Here is a 21,773-nt window from a genome sequence, read left to right as displayed (position 1 = left end):
ATTCTTAGTAGATAGACATTTTTTCTTTTTTATGTTACTTGCTTTGAGGTGTTAAGTTTTTGTTTTTTAGAAAGTGTACCAATAATCAGTGACATAGCTGTGAATTTTAAATTTGCATGTGGTTGTTTGTTTTATAGTGACGCTTCCGTTTTTTGTTGGGAATGAGTGAGGTCTACAACATTGCAAATTGATTTAAAAACACTTTTTCAGATTGTAATATACTTATGGTAAATTTACCATCTTGAAAGTAATGTAAATGCTAATTATTTTCAACCCATTGCATTGTCTGCAGTATTTAAAGAATTTATTTAGAAGATTCTTTTATGTTTTTCAGTCTGCTTAAACAAAGATGACAAAATATTGTTGGTGATAGAATTACTGCTGTATGGGTTAATGCAGACCGCTTTAAACTTACAAATGTGTGAAACAAAAATGGCCATATTGGATGAGAACAGCGGTATCCTGTCATCTGACAGTGACTGGTGCCAGATACTTCAGAACAGGGCAGTTTATCAATTGATCCTTCCTTTGTCATCCAGTCTCAGGTTTAGGGATACCCAGAGCATGAGGTTGTGTCCTTGACCATCTTGGCTAATAGCCATTGATGGACCTATACTCCATGAAGTTATCTAATAAAATTGAAGATAAAGAAAGCTAGATACGCTGGAAAAAAAATCCATTTAATAAACCTTATTATTTTAGTGAAATCTCCGTACTTGTTGTAATTTAAGTTTATTTCTGATGAATATATAACATTTCCCACAATTTAACCTTGATTTCCTTGCTATAATTTGCCATTTTTTAACTAGCTCAAGTAACTGGGACTATTTTCCTAGAATAAAGGAGCAAACAATAGTTTCACTAATCCTCTAGTGTCAGAATTCTGAGGTTGAGTAGATTTAAATGATGCCTGAATTATTAGAACTTATCATTTTACACAATTTAATTTTTAAACTGAGTGACTGCAGTGCTTATGACACTGACAGCATTAAAGACCAGCTAGTGAAGGCAGACTATGTAAACTTCTCTGCACAATTCCACCAGTGCACCTTGGTGTTTGTGTACAATCAAATTCAAGGCCTCTGGTTCATTAAAAAGATTGTCAATTTTGCAAATCACTAATCTGCACAAATATGGACTTGGATAAGATCCCTAGATTTATTTGCACCTGTGAACTCAAGTCAGAATTAGTAGGAGATAATCAGAAGCACAAATGGCAGTTCTAACTCCTGTTGAAAGTCAGTTGGAGTCAGGCACCCAACTGCCACTTGGCCTGGACACATGAAAAGAAAGACAGAGAGAAAGGAATATGGCTTAGGTAAGGCCACAGCTTTATTATTTAACTCATCTGGGAACAAATTGTTACAGTGCAAGTCATGATTCCTTAAGTTACTGTTGGAGGGCTGCCATCAGCTCCCCACCCCTCCACAGCTAATTGCTAGGACCCCCCACCACCTTCCCTTCATATGAAGGTTATGGGGCTGAAGAAAGGGAGTTGTCTCTTTGCTCTACCGGATGTTACTTGCCCCAGCCCAGTTATCCAGTTTCTTTACATCCAATGACTACATGTACTGGACACTAGCCTTAAGGAGACATCAGCAATTAGCTTGGCTGACTGCCCACACACCCCAAGCTGGGTTCCCAAATAGCTAACAGTTCTTTCCCTAGTGGCCAAGTAGGTGTACCCCATTACCTGAATAATTCAGGTACCAAATATATTTTGGGTGGATAATTACCGATCCTCCCAGATCCTATTCCAGATGCTTCATATGACTACTGGCTTTGTCAAGCTGCACAGACCAGGTGGCTCGCCACCATACCTATTGAAGCTTTTCAGACAAGTTTACAGTCATGCCCCAGGCAAATGTTGTGAATCTGCCCTATATCTCCTTGGGCTCCAATTAGGAAGTCAATCCACTAATGGAATCCCAAATTGTTTTCACCCAAGTGTACTAGAATCATTTTAGGTGTCTGCTTCCTCACTGCCAAGAGTATGAGAGAGTTATAAATTGGTTTTAGAGCATGTCCCTCTTGCCATGCCAATTCAGATTCGCCTCTCCACCAAGACCCACCTGTAAACCTCCAGGGGAACTCTACTTGTACAGGTCCAGACAGACTCTCATGACCCATTTCCCAGCTGCCTGTAGAGCACCCCTGCATTCATGCTAACTCAACTGCCTCATCACTTATGCCCAGCAGTATATTCCTGATGCCCAGCAGTATGTTCCTGGAGGAACCGGCTATCTGCCTGTGTGCCACATGCACAATCTTATCTCTGAACATCTAGTCACCAACTCCTGTGACCCAGTCACGTGATCCTGAAGGTTTAGTGCACAAACCACTGAATTATCCTCCCAATAGGAACCTCCATACTTTTATATGCATTTGGATGTCACCAAGTGTAGGCATAATCTCTTAGGTTCCTATTCCAGGATGTGCTGTGGATTAGCGCTTGGCAAAGAGTTTATTTTTCATTTTTCCCAGCAAACCAAAAACTAAACTAAACTATTGATTTGGTTCTGAAAATGTTCAGAATTTGTCAGCAAATCAGAAAAGTCTATTTTATGTCGGTCACCTTCAGCAAAGCATGTGTCCATCCATTCCTCTTATAACCTTTAGCTTAGTGCTTAGGGCTCTTATGTGGAGGGTGGGAGACCTAGGTTTGAATCCCCACTCTGGAGCAGGGACTTGAATTCTGGATCTCCCATGTGAATACCCTAACCCAGGGATGGGCAAACTACAGCCCGGGGGCCGCATCCGGCCTCTCAGAAGTTTTAATCTGGCCCTCGAGCTCCTGCTGGGGAGCGGGGTAGGGGGCTTTCTCCACGCAGCTCCTGGAAGCAGTGGCATGTCCCTGTTCGAGCTCCTACAAGTAGGGTTAGCCAGGGGGATCTGCACGCTGTCCCTGCCCCAAGCACCACCCCCGCAGCTCCCATTGGCCACCCTGAACTCATTTCTGGCCCCACTCCAGAGCCTGTACCCCCAGCTGGAGCCCTCACCCCCTCCCAACCCCCAATTTCATGAGCATTCATGGCCCACCATACAATTTCCATACGCAGATGTAGCCATTGGGCCAAAAAGTTTGCCCACTCCTGCCCTAACCCCTATGCTATAGGCCAGTGATATTCAGACCTCACTGGTTCAGGAGCCAAATTAGCAATCAGCATTACCCAAAAGAGGCACAGTACTGTGAATTCATTGTTTCATTTAATATAGTACTATATATTCATATTAAAACAGTATGATGGGGCAGTATTTGATATTTTATATATATAAAATTAATTCACAGCAAAATGGCTGACCAAGTAATATTCTTTTATCAACTACAGTTGGTTAATGACATAGTAAAAACATCCTGATTGGTTAATAATTAAATCACACTGTTTTAATATCGTGTGCTGCAAAAAGCCACAGGAGGCATTAAAGAGTCACTTGCGGCTCAGGAGCCTCAGTTTGAGTATGATTGCTATAGGCTTTTGTGCTCTTAATCTATCCTGTTAAAAGCTGTTTCACTTTATATAAACACATAACTATTCATTGGACCAGAAAGAGAATCAGAACAACTTTATAGCTTATTGATTAAAGTGCTCACCTGGGAGATGATACTCAGGAGATGTGGATTCATCCAAAACTGCATTTACAAAGATTAAACAATTCTTCCATAAACATTTGCCCAGCTCTGCTTTTGTGTAACCAATCCAGTCCTGGCAGAATGAGATCCCACTTTTATCAGGGGAACCTCAACAACATGCGCTTTGACATTGCCATAAATTGAAAATCCTTTCCCAAGATAACTCCTCTGTGAAGAAAAAGTGGCACCTTCATTGGTGCTTTGATTGGGCTAATCTCAGCTTCCCCACACTCTCTTGAAATATTATGCTTCACCTTGCCATCCTTTAATTGTTTTTTGACATGCTGAAATTCATTGTGTGAGATCCATCATTTTGCTTCCCTCCTCATTCCCTTTGCAGTTCTCTAAATTCTGAAGACCTATCTAGATCCTTCCTTGGTGAACTCCTTAATAGCCCTGATGGAGAAAGAAGTAAATTTCTCCACATCTTCAATGTGCACCTAAATATAGAAGCTTTAAGTTGCACTAAGACAAAATGGTCAATCAAATACTAAGCAGCCAGAGGTCTAGCTGCACCAGAATGGCTTCCTCACTGGCTGCCAGCACCAACTCTCAAATTCCACCTCCCTCATACTCTGAGCAACTCAAATGGCTAGTTACTAATGTGGACTTCTGCCTGAATCGCCTCTCTAGTCCCTGACTTCATTCTTGCAAGTAATTTCCGCCACTGGAAGGAGAAAGAGCTCTGTATGTTATGCTCTCATCCTCCCCCAGATCCAATGAGCACTGCTTGCTGTGGTGAAAACCCCAGAACAGATATCCTCAAGTATATTCTAATCAACTTTTCAGGTCCAACTGTCATCCATCCTCCCTTCATGGAAATCCTATTGCACTGACTAGGAGATTTTCCAACACTCAAAACCTCCATCTCTTTCTTTTCCCTAAATAAATAGGTTCTGGACATAACTGAGGAAATAGCCAGCTACGAAGTGCAAAATATCCATCACAAGGGCACCACCTAAGGTGTGAAATTGAAGATGGCTAGGCTTGTAGTTCATGCAAACTAATCTTGGACATCCCAGTCCTCCACAGCCAACTCCTACAATCCTGCAGTTTATTAACAGCAAGTAGAGATATCTTCCTGTCTCTGATGCAGACTCCAGACAAGCCAGCCGGAGGCTCACTGTGATTTCTTTACTGGTATTATTCAGTGGGCTTGTATCCTCTCTTGAATTCACCCTTGCTGCAAATAAGAGTATCCAGGTGACCACCACCTGCAAAGTTGGTCTTAACCCAACTGTAACATTTGTGCTTCAATTACTCAGTGTCAGGTGGGGAAAGGTTTCCTGTTGCCACCCCTACCCCCAAGTTATGGCATGCTCTCTCTTGTGTGTCTGTCCCTATCCCTGCGCTGTGTATGTGTAAATGAGTAAACCCTCTCTGGTTTAATCTTATACTCCTTTCCCAGGGACAGCTTCCTCTCTCTGCCCCGCCTCCATGTGGGCTGCAAGTCAGGGTCCCTTGACTGAAGTGTCCCTCAATAGCCATAGTCGCCCTCTGTAAAAGGTCTTCTATTATAAGCATAGCTACTGCATATATACTTTTCCCACCCTCTGGTAGGTATCCCATATTGTGCAGTACTCCTTAAGAGCCTCAGTTTCCACTTTCAGCTGAGATTTTAGTCACAGCAACACTGAGCTGTGCCTCAATTTCCCAGTTTAGGCTCCCAGTTTCAGCTGGGATCTTTCTTGGCCATAGCAACACTCAGCTGTGCCCCAGTTTCCCCCTTCCAGCTAAAGTTCTAGCCACAGCAGCACTCAGCTGTGCCTCGATTTTGGCTGGGATTGTGGCCGCAGCAACATTCAGCTGTGTCTGTTTAATTGTTTTGGCTACCTCACCACTGTGCATACTCTCACGCTGCAATGTGGGAGAGCCCAGCCAGCCCTTCTACCCTCTAGGAGCCATATGCTCAGGAGAAGCAGTTGCTGCCCTGAATTGCACCCCCACCACACACGTGCTCTTGCCCTACTGAGGGGGAGGGCCAGAGGCGAGCCAGCTTCCCTTTCCCCCAAGGGGCTACCCACTCATTTTGTGGTGCCCAGCCAGCCTGCCCCTGCTGAGAATCACTCGCCCTTCCTCTTCTGGCTCCAGCAGCTGCTATTGCAGGCTGCCTCTGTGTTGCCCCTTCATCCTATCCCTTCTTCCCATATGCATGTGCTCTCCTGGCTGGCAGCTGCACCACGCATGCTTTTGCTCTGGGCAGAATGAGGGAAGGAAAAGGCACAGCCAGGTAATCAAGGGGGCTCACTCAACCTTCTCTGGCCCAGGGAAAACTGGTGAAAAGCTAGTACACTGAACCATCTATAGTTAAAAATCAAAGTCATGTTATATCAGGTCTGATGTGTATTATGCTGAGGTTAATTGATATTGTCAGAGTGCAGATACTATAACTTGAATCTAGATCTGAATTACTGGAGGTTTTTAAGAACAGGTTAGACGAACACCTATCAGGGATGATCTAGATAATACACCTCTACCCCGATATAATGCTGTCCTCGGGAGCCAAAAAATCTTATTGCATTATAGGTGAAACCGTGTTATATCAAACTTGCTTTGATCCATCGGAGTGCACAGCCCCCCCTCCCCCCCCGGAGCACTACTTTACCGTATTATATCCGAATTTGTGTTATATCAGGTCGTGTTATATCGATATAGAGATGTACTTAGTTCTGCCTCAGTGCAGGGTACTGGACTAGATGACCTATCGAGGTTTCTTCAGGTCCTACATTTCTATGATTCTATTATTCTAATGTAGTTAATTCAAGGAAGATGTCGGGTCAATATACTGCAGAAGTTTTTTAAAAAGTGAATAATTGTTTGTCCTGTTAAAACAGAATAAAACATTACAGTGAGATAGTGTAAATTTGTCTGAGACTTTAATACTTCATTCAGTTTTGATCACCTTGTTTTTAAAATGGTATAAAAGAGATTTAAATAGATTGATCTACAGCAATAAACCCACTTTAGAAGATGCATGAAGGACTTTTATAAGTAATACATTTACTTAGCACTTTTTATCTTCAGTTACTTAAAACAATCTTTACATTAGTCTTGAGTTAGGTATTTACTCATTTTACATATGGGGAAACTGAGGCAGAACAGTTAGTTTGTTGTCATGCAGAGGGAGTTGGTTTCACACCTAGGATCATTACTCAGGAGTTCCTGACTCCTAATATTATGCTTTAATCCACTTCATGCCCTTCTTACATGAAGAATGAATCAGAAGACTTGAGTTCTTCATACTAATAAGAGTAGGTGTAATAAAAGCACGTTACAATAATTAACAGTATAAAGAAAGCAGGCCATCGAATCCACAACTTTACTTCTGTTTTCCTAAGGATTGTAGGGGCGGAGAGCAGGTGAAGCTATGAAGTCATGAGGAACTTTACCTCTGTGTACGGTCAAGAGAACAATATTGGGGATCTCACCACTGAATATGACTTTAAGCAGCAGCTCAGAGGTCGATGCAGAGTGAGCATCTGTAGTCCAAACATTCCTGCAGAAAGCTCTGTTGAGGATTAGAGCTCTGGGCCTGCAGCCGTCTCTTGTCAGTCATGTGTGGGATTTTCAAACCCTGGAGATACATGAAGTTTTTAATTATAGAAAGAGAGTTGGTGGGACTTTAAAGTTTGCAAAAGGAGTCATGGTACAAGGCCTGATGTTCTCCATGACCCTGGATTTCTCTTTATGTAAGCATGGAGAGAAATTTTCAAGCTGAATAGACAAAATTGGTAAGGTTGCTAAGGTCACTGGTTATGGAGCAAGCTGCTTTGATGAAGCTGATGAACCTTGGAAAATTGCTTTGCTGTACCCTTGTGCTCACTAAACCCAGATATCTGGTTCCAGGAGCTTGTATAGTGTGCCACCAGATCCAGTGCACCTTACAAGTTCTTTAAAACCAAATTTTTTGTTGGTGCATCAAGATCAGTGTTACAAAACGCAGATCAGGTCTTATAAAACACTTGTAAAAGAAAAAGAAAATTCTCAGACCCAATCTTATTAAGTTACAATGAAGGTTGCAAGTTTGTATAACAGCTTAAGAAAAAAATCCTTATTAGAACTTGTAATTTTACTTTAAAAAACCCACCACTGACCTTAACATGCAAGGAATTTTTAAGCTGAAGTCTCCTTGCTTTAAAACAAAAAACAAAAAAACACCCCAAACTCTGTACATGTGAAAATGCAGTTAACTAACTCTAAAAAGCATTAACTTTGCTGCTGTATCCCTGTATATATGATCTGTCCAAATTTATGTGACACATCTGACATCTTGTGAAATGAGCATCATACTCCTTCTGCAATACTCCACTAGATTTTCCTGTACTTGATATATTATGGCAATGTGCTAGACAACAACTGTATATTTGTACAACTGACCTCTCTAGACTGTCTTGTAATTATTCCTTGATGAACCAAACAACTCCTTGGATGTACATCAACCAGTTATGTTACTAGTTATGAAAGTGCAGCAGATCCAGCTTCCTGGCTGATGAGAAAAAGTATGCCTTGCTGTCTGCTACTTTACCGTTTTTCTCATGAAACCTTGGTGATGGAGGTGTCAGGGCTCAAGGAAAGGCTGTCAGCACATAGGTAGTATATCACAGAATCCTGAGCTGTGGCATTTAGAATCATTTGTATGAAAGGCTTACATATACATGGCTGTAGCCCTTTGCATTGTGACCCTTCATGGCCATAGGTGAAGTGGAACTACAGAAGGAGGATTCCATCATGACCTATCCTCTTCCCTAAGAAAAATGTTGGGCACTTAAGAAACTTGTACATGAGTGCATTGGTCTGACCATGCAGTCAGTTCAGACCTTTGCTGTGCATCAGGGCTTCTCCCTTTAGGATATCAATAGTTCTGTTTGGCTGTAGGTATCCAGATTCCAGCAAGAGAAAGTTTAAGAACTTGCCTTTCACTAAAGAGAATTTGTTTGAGGAGTAGGTGGTGCCCTCTGCCAAGGAAACAAAGGCCACTCTGCATTTTCTGGGGCCTCTTTCACCTTCATGTTCTTTTTTCAAGGGAGGAAAAGGAAGGGCTCTGCTTCATAAACAGGTATTACATTGATGGTATGCTTCAAGGGAGCTGAGTGCCTTACCTCTTGCAGGGAGTTCAGGCTTTATACCAGAAATGTAAGTGTCCTAAGCCCTCTTTCAGCAAATGTTGTTGTTATTTCTATTACCATAGTTCCAAAAAAAAACATTGACAGAGATTCAAGAGTGTTGAGTCCACCTGCCTTTACCAATAGTCTGCCAGGACCTCCCGACTGGAGGAGGATAGGGAGCATTTTATCTTCAGTGGCCCCTGTTCACCTCAGATATGTGAGTCGTGAGCATTGTTTGGATCTGCAGAAATCAGGTTTTCAGAAAGTTCTTAAAATCTGCCTCTCCTTCCCTGTGGTGCAGTACAGTTAGATTCAAAAGGATGCCTTTATTTGCTGCTCACAAGCGCTGGGCTGTCTTCTTCACTTATCTTAAGTCTAATTTATACTCACTTATACGCACATTGGTAACTGCTTCGGTCTGTCATGAATTCCTTGAAGGTAGGCTGATGTCTGTCTAGCCTCTTGTCAGATTCATGCAGGATTTAACTCAGGAATTCTCAGTTGGGACCCCTCAGAGGGTCACAAGGCTATTGCGGGGGGAGGTTACGAGCTGTCAGCCTCCACCCCGAGCCCTGCTTTGCCTCCAGCATTCATAATGGTGTCAAATATATAAAAACGTGTTTTTAATTTATAAGGGGGGGTCACACTCAGAGGCTTGCTATGTGAAAGGGGTCACCAGTAACAAAATTGAGAACCACAAGTTTAACTTTTTTGAAACTCTTCATTAATAAATAGTATAGTGGGTTAAATGTGATCCTAACAAAGATGATAAAAACCTTTTTGAATCACTTAGTTCCAGTGAGCTTAAATTTTGTACATGGAAGTTCATTTTTCTGATGGCAGTAAGTGCGCTTTAGCCCCTCGTGACTGGCTGACCACCTTACAAGTTTTTATAAGAATGAGATTTAAATGTATCCAAGATACTCTCCAAGGAAGTGTCAGTTCCTCATTAGCAAGTCCATAGCCCCTTTTCCATATGTTTGATGTTGAAAAGTCCTTGACACTCTGCTTGGAGCAGACTAATGCCATTAGATTGTTAACTTTTTGTTTCATTTGATACCAGCATTCTGGGCAATGCTGTTTTCCAGAGGACAGTTTCTTGTGGTTCAAAGGGATGTTTCTTGTGGTTCACATTGCTGTGCCCTGGCTAGCTTGAAATTGAGAAGGCCCTGAAAAGGGTTGTATAGTCAGAGATAAGGCTGCTACCACATCCTGCTTCAGAGATGTTTCCATTGCATTTATCTACAAAGCAGATTCATGGTTCTCTGTTCTTCATAATTGAACTCAAGTTCCAGGAGGTTGTCTGGCTTTGTATTCTGCAAGCTACAGTACTTGATTGCAAGGTGGCCACCCCAAAAGAGTTTTTCATTTCAAAGTGTTCCTTATTTTCAGCTGACTAGTTCTTGCATGTTTTTTTCCTCAGGTTGTGGATTTATTCTACAATCTTGTATGTTACACACGTTACACATGATAAGTTTTTCATTTTTAACCTTTAAGATAGAATAATAGTTTGAGTGGTAGCCTAGCACATTGCATGTCAACTTTTCTGTGACCTATTTTTAGCACCTCTGGCATGTCAGGGGTTTACAGTAGGAAATTGAAATTCGTCAGTCTAGAGGTCCTAAAGATGTCTTGTGCTGTTCTAAATTTGTTCAAATTTGGCTGAGCCAGGGAAAATGGCCGCTTGTGTAAGTGCAGTAGAAATTTCAAAACTGTTTAAAATTTCTGGCAATGTTCCAACTCCTGCCATGCTTCAATGTGCAATTTTCTGGGCCCTTCTGAGCCTACTGTAGTATTTCAGAATGACTGTGTGGATGTATAGCTTTTCTCAGAACTCTACCTATATGATTTTTTTACAGATGTGTTTTTTTTTTAAAAGGAATGAGAGAACTTGGGTTTTAAAAAATGGGTGGAATAATGTATTTCTAAAAATAATATTGAAATTACAGTTTGAGTTATGAAGATTTATATAAAAAGTTATAATTTAATGTAGAAACACAAAACAACTCCATATTTGTAGTGATCAGAGCATTGGCAAGGTTTGTGGGCCAAATTTGTCATTGGATTAGTGTGAGGACCAAATTTATCACTGGCAAAAGAGTGAAATTAAAGAAGAGTAAATTCTTGAAGTGAGAAGACCTTGAATCTGCCTATGCCAAATGTGAATTGAACCTTGAGAGTTCTAATAATCTCCACTCTACTGCTGACTTCCTGTGTGATCTTGTGCACGTCACTTAGCTTCTCTGAGACTCACTTTGTTTGTTTGTAAAATAGGAATAATATCACTTTTGTAAAATTCTATAGAAGTGCAAAGTGTTGTTTCTTAAGGGAAAAAAAATAATAATCTCCCCCTTAAAATAAATTGACATAATCATTTGCATGTTCCATCATACTGGTTCACGTAGGCTCGATGCTGATTTTTAAAGTTTATTTCCATACAACATTGATGGCAATTGTTTATGCAGGTTCCTCACTGGCATCAGATGTTCAAGCAGCTTCTCTTGTTGTCTCAGAGAATGCTCAGTAGTTAACCTTTTATTTGTAAGTTAAGTGGCAGCCAACATTGAAAGCTCAAGTTATTGGCCTTCTGATTGGCCTGTAGATTAACATTACCAGCAGTCAGCCCACAGTTCATGGCCACATGCCTAAGTTCAGGCGCTCAGGGAACCGGCCCATGGACCTGCTGGGGTAGGTGCGCCCCTCCGTTGGCCCGAACCCAGCCATGGCCTGGACCTGCCAGGGGAAGGGCACCTGTCCTGTGGTCCCATGGAGCTGCCATGGTGGGGAAAGGCAACTCTTCCCCCCAAGCCCAGGTGCTGTTGCAGGGAAAGAGAGCTGGGGGGAGTCCTCTCTCCACTCTGTAGCCCCGGAGCACCCTCCAGCATCCCAAACCCCTAATCCTTGACCCCAACCGAGAGCCCACACCTCCAGCCAGAGCCCTCACACCCCTGCATCTCAACCCTCCGCCCCAGCCCTGAGCCCCTTCCCACACGCCAAACCCCTCGGCCCCACTCCCTCAACATTACTTTTGTTATGTGCACCAATATAAAGGTGATGTGTCACATACCACCTCCATATTGGTAGGCACATAACAAAATTCATTCTGCACATGGGTGGTTAAAATTAGACTGAACACTGAAATTAGGGACATTTTTAAATATCAGATTTTTTTAGATTTCTGCTCTAAAAACAGTTGTAATACATAAAAGTATTTTGATGTAGGAATGTGAGACGTGCTGTTGGATACGAACTCAGTTGCATGCAAAAAAGAAATACAAAGGTAATTATTAATTAGGATACAGGGAGTTAGAATAATATATTGAAATCATTTTAGTCATATCTGCTACTCCCAATTTATCTACCGAACTCTTAAGTACTGTAAACTACCTTATGCATTTTAAAACATGAGGAAAATGGGAAGGAATCTTAGTGGCTTTTATTATTCAATTTGAAACAAATTTGTTCAAAAATATTTAAGTATTACTCATGGATCTGTTCCTCATTGAAAAGGCATGTTGTTTAAGTGTTCCATAGAATGATTTATGAGTAAAATTACTTTTGCAGTAATAGATATTAGTGCTTTATTATTATTACTGCCTTCCTAATTACAGGGATTGGAGAGAGGAACCAAAAGCCAATTTTCTACTTTTAGCAGTTTTATTTCCACTATCAACCAAAAGAAAGAAGCAGCCGGAAGCAGCAGCTCACCTACACAACTTGTTATACCCAACATCAAAAATGGTAAGAGAATAAAATGCCTTATTTAGTTAAGTTATTAAATTATTCTGGGAAATGTTCAATATGCTGTAATAATTATCTATATTACCATAGTGCCTTCAAACCTTGACTATGTTGAGTCTCCATTGTGGTAGGCACTGTACGAGCATATATTTAACAGTCCCATGCTCTGAAGAGCTTACATTCTAAAAGACAAGACCTAACAGGTGGGTGAGACAAACAAGTGGGTCAGTGGATGGAGAATGGAGAACAAAGTAACAGAAGTTTTAGTGTAGACTCTATATGCACAAATTGCAGAGCCAGTCAGTAGCAGTAATCACAGCTTTCCTATCCATCGTTAGATGGCAGATTTTGTAGACATCATGGCAAAGATGGGTTTTAAAGAGGTACTTGAAGAATAATGTAGATATTCTGCAGGAGAAAGTGGACTATACCTTGCAGGATTGGGCCCTATATTACTTAATGATGACGATATCTGTATCCACGCTGGCTATAGTGTGACTACTGTGCTAGGTGTATTAAAATAAATGTAACATTAAATTTCATAGCTGTTCTTGAGTAGACAAGTACTTCAAATCAGAGATAACTGAACTGCAAAAGGCAAGGCAATTACAAATCTATAAATCATGTAGTTCATCTTAAATTAGATATTTTGGGGAGGATTCTCCAGTTTGCTCAGGTTATTTTGCACAATACATATAGTGCAAAGTAGCCTGAAAGTAGTCAGAAAAGGCTAGTGGAGGATTATCCTAGTGTAGAGTTGGGAGTGGGTGTGTCAGGGACAGCATGTGGGTAAAACGAAGAGGGGAGGTGTTTTATGAATCAGGTCAGAGCTGTGCCCTCTGCTCCACTGGCATAGGTCAATTCAGGACTTCCTCTCTGCAGCCCTAGCTTAAACCAGGGCCAGGGGTCCTGAAACAAGAAGCTGCAACCAGCTCCCTATGGCCCTCCCTCTCACCCTTATAAATGTAAATAAAACCTTTCAAATGTAAACTGAGTATAAATTGATGCAGTCCGTTAAATCTGAAAAGATCTCTGAAAAATGTAAAATTATCCATTCAAATCAGTGCACTGTTACCTCTGGAAGCTAAAGACGACATTTGTCAATATTAAATTCACCGGTAATCCATTTTTGACAGAAATGTATAGTTAATGTGCTTATTCCACAATCCCAAACTATTTCCTTTGTCTTGCTGATGCCACAAACCCCAGTTGTTTCCTTTTCAGCTATAAAACTCTAGCATCGTGGAAAAATTGTATAATGCAATCTTGTGTTGTCAATACCAAAATCTGCAGCACATTGAAAGTTGGAATAGTAAAATAAATTTAATATTGAAATAAGTAACACAATGGATATAGTACCTTTTCTAGAATTCACATCCATATTTAAATTTTAAAAACTCAAATTTTCAATTTGTCTGTAGTTGCCAGAGAATATCTTGTCCTTCACTTAAGTGCCAGAAGAATTTAGGTCCAGCTTTTTTAATGGAACATAGACGCCTGGTTATTATTACCCCAGCAATAGTGATTTTGTATGTATTCATTCAGAAACACTTATTTTGGTTATGACTAGATTTTCTCCTTATTATACAGTCAATCCTGCAAACACTTTAGTAGTCTCACAGAATTTGCTAGTACTCACATATTTGCAGTATCAGTACCTAATTTCACCATAATCTGTTATGATGAGGGGTAGAAAATTTTTCAAAACTTGTTTGATTGTGTCTTTCATAGATTGTACCAGATACTGATACATAACTTTACGCTTTGTGAAATTGCTCATTGAAATAAACCCAAAATTGTAAAAGCTTTTCCTTTTGTGTCCCTTTATTTTAATGAGAATTATGGCATTTGTTTAGGAAAAAATACAAGTGAATGAATACATTAAAACCTTGATAAATTAAAGTTAGTGGAATTCATATACCATGAAAAAGATAAGCTAAGGCAAGTACTGTTGATAACATCAAATTATGTTTAAGTACAATTGGTATAATAGCAGCTACAAAGATTGAATTGGTATTACAATACAACGGCATAAATATCTATAATGAAAAGTCTTTTTAATCAGGTTGGTTTTTCTAGTTTTACTGTATAGTTAAAATATGGATAGGGTTTTTTTTTCACTTTGACTGATTGGAAAGGCTGATTGCTCAATGGTTGTCAAGTCATTTCAGAAATGCCACTGTTCTAGACCCATTCATTTTTAATGTCTTTGTAATAATCACTCCCCCCGCCCATACCAGTATGGTTTTGTGCCTCAGAGTTCTCACATTGCTTGTTACATATTGGTTAAGGTTTTACCTAATGTAACTAAGCAACCAGCTAAAAATGGTAACACAATAGTATAAACATTATTGCTGCTTATCAATTCAGCACATAAAGTTCCAAGTATTAGCTGAATGGAACTCAAGTACCAGGTTTTTAATTATGAATATTTTTGTACCTTTACAGAGCATTATGATGTGGTGTACAGTGGAGAAACTGTGCATTTGTTATGCATGGTGGAAGTGTTTAGAACATCAGTTTGAGATTAATTTAATATCTCACTCTCCTCTTTGTTGCTGATTACTACTTTTGCCTTTAGATTGTTTAAAAGTCCAGCTGTGAGAACAGGCAAAAAACACTCTCAGATCAATGCTACTGATATTCAGGGGTCTGAGGACAGGTCTCATCTATTGTCATCTCATGAGTGAAATCTGAATAAGTCACATCAGTAGTTTGACTCTGTCATTAATGTGGGTGAAAAGAACTGACATTCTTTCTTCAGCTGCAGCCTCCTTCTGGGATTAGTGGAATTGGCAGCAGACTAGCAATAATACTTTGGTATTAGTTAACATTTTTTCTAATTAACCACTCAAACAAGTTTTAGTGAAAATGGATACCTGTTGGGTTGCAGATAAAAGTTTTAGATGATCTTAGGTTTAATATGCATTTATTGTATGTGACATCTTTTTGTATAGCATCTTTCATCCAAACAATACCTCAATTATTATACATAATTTAATAATAAACAACAGGAAAAAAATTAGTAGTATAAATAAGGGAAAAACAAGATATTTGAGAAGTGAGAGAGGGTCAATGAAATGTGTTTTAAGTATGATCTGTTATAGTTTGTTTGATCTGACTAATCTTAGCAAAGGTAGGGCAGATTGGAAAATCAAGATAAAATATGGAGTTAGATGAAAAGACCTCAATGGAACCCTTTTTCTTCCATATGGAGAAGATGTTCTAATGTCATAGTGACAAAAAGTTGGAAGGTAGAGTAGGCACAGTAAAAATTATCTGCAAAGAAGTTAGAGTTGAATTTGTAGACTTTGCAGACCTCTGCCTCCTATTTAATTCAGTAGCGGGATTCTTAAAGAAGGATGACCTCCCTTTGTCCTGTGCTTCTATTGTAGGCTAATGGAACCTTGGTGCTGTAGTGCTGATGATTCAATAGGTGACATTCTTCTCTCCAAGTCAATGATAAAACCAGTGATTGAGTGCCAGGTCACTGAGCTACTAAGATGCCATCTTTTTAGAAAGAACAAAAATTAAAGTTTTGATTACACATGGTCATTCTAAAATTCTTCTTTGAGTAGTGCCCCTGTGGGTGCTCTGCTTCAGGTGCACGTGTGCCTCTTGAGCCATTGATTAGAGATTTTCCGTTAGTAGCGTCTATTCAGCCTGCTCATGTGCTCTGTACAACCTTGTGTCGCGCTCTCAGGGTATATAGGGCTGCATGGGCGAACCACCCTCAGTTCCTTCTCTACTACCTTGGACTAAGACAGAGCTCTAGCATGTGTACCTCAGTGTGTTTACAGTTGTTATTTAGTTTGTTAGTTATTAGTATTATTTAGTATTGCTTATTAGGAATAGTTAGATAGCTTTGAGAGATGTCAGTTTGTCCTCTCCCGCTTTTTTTTCTGGGGAATTGATCTGGCCTGGCTTGCCATGCCTGGCTCACCAGGTTTCAAATGCTGCCTGTCTAGTTAGGAGGCTGTCCCGATCAGTGATGGCCACTCCAAGTGCATGCATTGTTTGGGATGTAATTTTTGCCTGGCTCTCAAATCTAGAATATGGGAGAATCAGGAGATCAAATTGAAGCTGCTATTGATTGCCTCCAAGTCAGGTCAGGTCAGACCGCCCTCAAACATGTGTCTCTGGGCCGATCCAGTGATCCTTCATCTTCAGCTAAGGTATCTCCTATGAAGGGAAAGAACTCAGGGAAGACTCCAAAAAAGAGGAGCTCTGTCTTTCATCACAGGGAGTCAGCTCCCAAAAAGCCCTGATCTCTCACTAGGTCTATGGTGTTGGAAACCTTGACCTTTCAACGTGGTACCATGGTGGCAAACTCTTCCTCCAGTACCAGTGAACTAGGGAGAACCCAGAGCACTTCAGAGAAACAAGGCTCCAGCAGGGCCCCGGTACTGTCCATGAAGGACAGGGAGGTACAAGACATACATTCCTCCAGAATGTCACTGTCTACCTCGGCCTTACCAACAGTACCTTCACACTCAAATCCATCATTGTCAACAAAATTGAAGCCTTTGGCATCAGTGCCTACAAGCTCCAAATCAGCAGTTTTATCTGCTGTGTCAGTACTGACCCACTTGGTACCTCAGAAATTCCACTACAGCAGGGACTTGTCAGTGTTAGACGAGCAGGAGTCCCCACTGCTTATGGGGACTGAACAACTCTTGGTGCTGAGACCCGTCTGCAGATTACCATCACTTCCCAATACTGCAGAATTCTCTGCCCTTTTCTGATGGGGCCCTCCCATTGGATAACAATGAGGAGGCTGAAGGAAACATTCAATCAGACTCCTCCTTTTCAGTGCAGAATTCACCTCCACATCGTTCCAAGAACCTATATTTTGACAAGGATCCTCATCCGTGTCAGGAATGGTGGAATCAGCCCTGAGTAATATCCCCTCTCCTGCATGGGCTTCCTCAGTGGCTATACAGGGATCCTTGGGTGATGTATCGGCAGAAATTTGCCAGACCTCCATCTCCATTCCACAGGGAGATTAGAGCCACACAGTCCCCTATACCAAACCACCCCCATGAAGAGACCTTAAAGGAATAGGAGGCTAGGGTGGACAAGGAGGCTACCCCTCAAGGCCCTATTTCATCTCCGGACGAGGCAGTCACCACGATTGATGGCCAACAATTTTTGTCAATTCCAGCACCTTGTGAAGAGGGTGGTTAATGCCCTCCAGATACCTCTTGAGGAGGATAGGCTCTTAACATGAGCGCCTGGACATTTTGCAGTCAGCAACACCCACCCAGCATGTGCTACCAATTAATGAAGTGCTCCTGGATCCAGCAAGAACAGTGTAGCAAACTCCTGCCACCATCCCACCAACTTGTAAATTGGCAGATAAGAAATATTCTGTTCCTACAAGGGACTAAGAATTTTTGTTTTCTCACCCCTAGTTTATTTAGTTCACTGCTGGTGAACACTGTAAATGACTGGGGTCAACAGCAGGTCTAAAGGCATATTTATCTATGACCCTCCAGTTTTGGATTGCAAGTTATTAGGTGATCACAGACAAGTATGATTACACAAATTACAAGAAGTTTGCATTCTTTATTGAGTATCTTCCACAGGAGCATTCCAGGCCATCATTAAGGAGGGTCTTCTATTAGTAAAGCAGCTTGGGCAGCCCCTGGGCCAGCCGCACCAGCCGCTGCTGGGGCAGTCTCAGGCCACCACCCCCTACCCCTCTGCAGCAACAGGAGTTTGGGTGTGGGAGGGGGCTCAGGGCTGGAGGTTGGGATGAGGGAGGGAGTGAGGGTTCTGAGTACTGCTTACCTTGGGGGCTCCCCAGAAGCAGCGACATATCCCTCCCTTAGCTCTGCATGCTGCCTCCGCGCAGAGGCACCACCCCCGCAGCTAATGGGAGATGCGAAGCCAGCACTTGGGGCAGGGGCAGCGTGCGGAGCTAGAAGCCGAGGGAGGGACATGTCGCCACTTCCGAGGAACCGGGTAGGGATCCTGCCAGCCCTGCCAACCCCCTCTCCCAGCAACAGCGGGGGTCCTAGGCTGCATGCTGCCACCCGCCCCACCCTCACCCTGCACCAGCAGAGGTCCTGGGCTGCTCCCTCCCCCAAGCACCTGTGGTGCCCCCCAGATTACTCCCTGAGCACCTATGGCACCCCCTGGGATGCCCCCCCATGAGCACCTGTGGCACCCCGGGCCACCCCCGACCCCACCCCCAAGATTTAGTGAAGGGTACATAGTACAAGTCATGGACAGGTCATAGGTCATGAATTTTTGTTTACTGCTTGTGACTTGTCCATGATTTTTATTTAAAATACTTGTGATCAAAATGTAGCCTTACTTATTAGCCAAAACCTTTCTTCAAGTGTCTTTAGATGCTGCGGATCATCTCCACAGCAGTTGTTGTGCACAGGGCGTCTTGGCTCCAGTCACCAGGTTTCTAAGAGTAGTTCAGAATACACCTCTACCCCGATATAACGCTGTCCTCGGGAGCCAAAAAATCTTACCACGTTATAGGTGAAACTGTGTTATATCGAACTTGTTTTGATCCACCGGAGTGTGCACCACCCCCCCGGAGCGCTGCTTTACCACATTATATCCGAATTTGTGTTATATAGGGTCGCGTTATCTCGGGGTAGAGGTGTACTGGTTAAAACCTCCTGTTTGATGGTCAAAAACTCTTCTCAGGAACAACTGACAAGTCCTGCACATGCTGAAGGACTGTAGGACCACACTGAAGTGTCTGGGTATATACACCCCCACAAACAACAGATGATGTGCAGGCAGTGTACAATGCAAAGTGGAGATGGGCGGATCATGTAGTCCCCAGGCAAGACAATAGGTGCACATCCCACATCAGTGACTGGATCCTCAGAGACCACAAGGGGGGAGGGATAGCTCAGTGGTTTGAGCATTGGCCTGCTAAACCCAGGGTTGTGAGTTCAATCCTTGAGGGGGCCACTTAGGGATCTGGGGCAAAATCAGTACTTGGTCCTGCTAGTGAAGGCAGGGGGCTGGACTCAGTGACCTCTCAGGGTCCCTTCCAGTTCTATGAGATAGATATAACTGCTGGGCAGACCAAAAACACACTGGAAAGAACGTGCTCCAACAAAACAGAATGGTGTAACATCGACTTACGTTCGTGGAGGGACAGACGAAGACAAGCCACACAAAGGTGAAACAACAGAAGATTTAGCAGGTCTTAAACTGCCCAGTGATCGCTCCCAACTCAGTTCTCTAGTTTTCACTGAACCACCAAACCTGTTAGAAAAAGACAAAGGTTCCAGAGGAGAAGAGCATCTCCCCCTCCATCATCGAGTATCCAGTCATCATCAAAACAGCAATTTTCATGGGCTGGTCAAGGGTTCGACCCTTCCCTCACCTATAGTTTGTAAGCTGCAACCCTTTGCCCACTTCTCCACTTTTGGAGATTGCCTTTGCCATTTCCAGCAGGCCTTGTGGCATGTTACAACAGACAAGGAGATGATAACTTTGGGCTACACCATTCCCTCACTGCCACCCAGCAGCAGCTGTTAGCTGCCCACACCCTGTGACCCATAATCCAGAGAGGTTCAGCGTGGATCCCTAGCTAGCTGTCATGACTACCCTGCTTCTCTGTTCCTGAACTCCTCAGCTCTGACTTGGATTCTGATTCCTGATTGACCCCTAGAACTGCAACACAGACCCTAATACCTGGTATTGACCTTCAGCCTGATTCCTGACTGTCTCTGACCCTTGTCTTAACTCCTGACTCCGGTTTGACTCTCAGCTTGACTCTTGACCCTGATACTGGCTCTGACCCCTGGCTTCAGTTCCGGAATCTCAACCTCCTGCCACTAATCCTGCCTACCTTCGCCCAGAATCCTGACCAGTACTATGCTATCAGTTAATGTTCAGAAGATGATACCTGGATTAATTTTTTTAATGTTACAGATTACTACACATGGAAAAAGTACTTCAGATTGATTTCCGATCTTCAGCAAAAAAGAAGCAGTTCAGTGGTATTGATTATCAGCTTTGTTTATTATGCCAAAGGAGTTGTAATGAGGCACTAGTTATGACATCAGCATCCATCCAGAAATAACTGGAATCCATCTTCAAATGGTATGCATATAGTTACATAACTTACATTACTTAACATAATTACAATCCCAGAGTAATTTATAAATTTACAATCCAGAGTAAGGATAAAACAGTATCCTTGTTTTTACTTTGGTCTCAATCATTTTTAGGAATTAATGGGGAGACAAAGAATACCAGCTAGCAGCAGAATCTTTGGAGAATATCACCCCGGAGGACCTGATTGAACACAACACTTGGCATTGTGAACCAAATTTTTGCAGGGAAAAAGTTGTGACTTGCTGTAGAATCACACACCCAAACACTCGTTACCCTTCAAAAATGCTAACTAGATGTCATCTTAGAAAAGCATACTGATGTGTTTTAAGTTGTTTCTCAAAGGGTACAGGACTTGCAAGATGAGTTCCACACGTTCAGTGTACATTCTGTATTCAGTGACCATTATTATACATGATGGAGAGCTGCAATATCACAGAATGGATCATGAAATTTAATGAGGTTAAATTGATGACAAAGCCAACTTTTGGATTAGTGCAGTAATACATGAAGATGGTTGAGTCTTTGCTGCTCTTTATTTGATCTGCTAATTAGAATTTGCATCTCACACTGGAAGACATAGCAAAATACGTTTTTGCTTTAGATTTATCCAACTATTCTGGGATGATTGCCTGCTACCTCGCTGAAATAAGAGGTGTAAAAAGTCTGACCTTCTGTTATCTTATTATCAAACTATCTTACTGGAAGGTGTTTGATTCAGCCTCCAAAGACTCTTTCCTCACTCTGAAAGTTCTTGGAATGCATGAGACAGTCACTGATGAGGTCATAAATGAACTGGAAGCATTAATATACCAAGTTTACCATTTGAAGACTAACATTATGACACTTGCAGAACTATGTTGGTGAATGTTTTCCAAGAAGCAGATAAACTGAGAAAAATTGTCATTGATGAGGGGCACTATTTATACTTGGTGTCATGAGGGCAAATTATCAAGCAATGGAATGTTCTCTGGAATGATCGACCATATCCAGAACTACCCTCCCCTACTGGGCATGGTTGGGTCTTGGAGAATGAACTGATCTCACCAGTTGTGTGAAATACCATGTGGTCCCAGTCAGTACTTCAGCTAATCAAATGCTCATGTGCAAAGACCAGATGCTTACCATTCTGCAAATGTTTGGCCAGTCGCCTGCCTTGCACAGACTATATGCAAGTGCAGCTCAGACAAGGATCAGTT

The 21,773-nt window shown here is 41.9% G+C and overlaps 1 protein-coding gene and 2 long non-coding RNA genes across 6 annotated transcripts in view; 1 reads left to right on the top strand and 2 right to left on the bottom strand.

Annotated features, from left to right (window-relative positions):
* HECTD2 (HECT domain E3 ubiquitin protein ligase 2) overlaps window positions 1-21,773 on the top strand; it is an 82,886-nt gene that overhangs the window by 1,051 nt on the left and 60,062 nt on the right. Inside the window, exons 1-3 of one of the 4 annotated variants that reach the window (XM_039481013.1) lie at window positions 1,245-1,318; window positions 11,959-12,016; window positions 12,348-12,477. In XM_039481013.1, coding sequence (XP_039336947.1) covers window positions 11,996-12,016; window positions 12,348-12,477 — 151 coding nt within the window. In that variant the 5' untranslated portion in view covers window positions 1,245-1,318; window positions 11,959-11,995. Of the gene's footprint in view, window positions 1-1,244; window positions 1,319-11,958; window positions 12,017-12,347; window positions 12,478-20,406; window positions 20,563-21,773 lie in introns of those variants that run through there. The other 3 variants (XM_039481012.1, XM_039481011.1, XM_039481014.1) reach the window with 3 other exon arrangements.
* On the bottom strand, window positions 280-4,754 carry LOC120368676. The gene is made up of 4 exons (XR_005582721.1): window positions 4,590-4,754; window positions 3,886-4,027; window positions 3,593-3,799; window positions 280-629 (listed from the first exon to the last, which is right to left on the bottom strand). It is a non-coding gene; the product is annotated as an uncharacterized LOC120368676 (long non-coding RNA).
* On the bottom strand, window positions 6,979-21,328 carry LOC120368675. Its single transcript, XR_005582720.1, has 3 exons — window positions 21,277-21,328; window positions 19,597-19,719; window positions 6,979-7,205 (listed from the first exon to the last, which is right to left on the bottom strand). It is a non-coding gene; the product is annotated as an uncharacterized LOC120368675 (long non-coding RNA).

The sequence above is a fragment of the Mauremys reevesii genome, linkage group 7, assembly GCF_016161935.1.
Source record: "Mauremys reevesii isolate NIE-2019 linkage group 7, ASM1616193v1, whole genome shotgun sequence".
Lineage (NCBI taxonomy): Eukaryota > Metazoa > Chordata > Testudines > Geoemydidae > Mauremys > Mauremys reevesii.
Note: the sequence above shows the minus strand (reverse complement) of the source record. Positions and strands in the feature narration are given on the sequence as shown.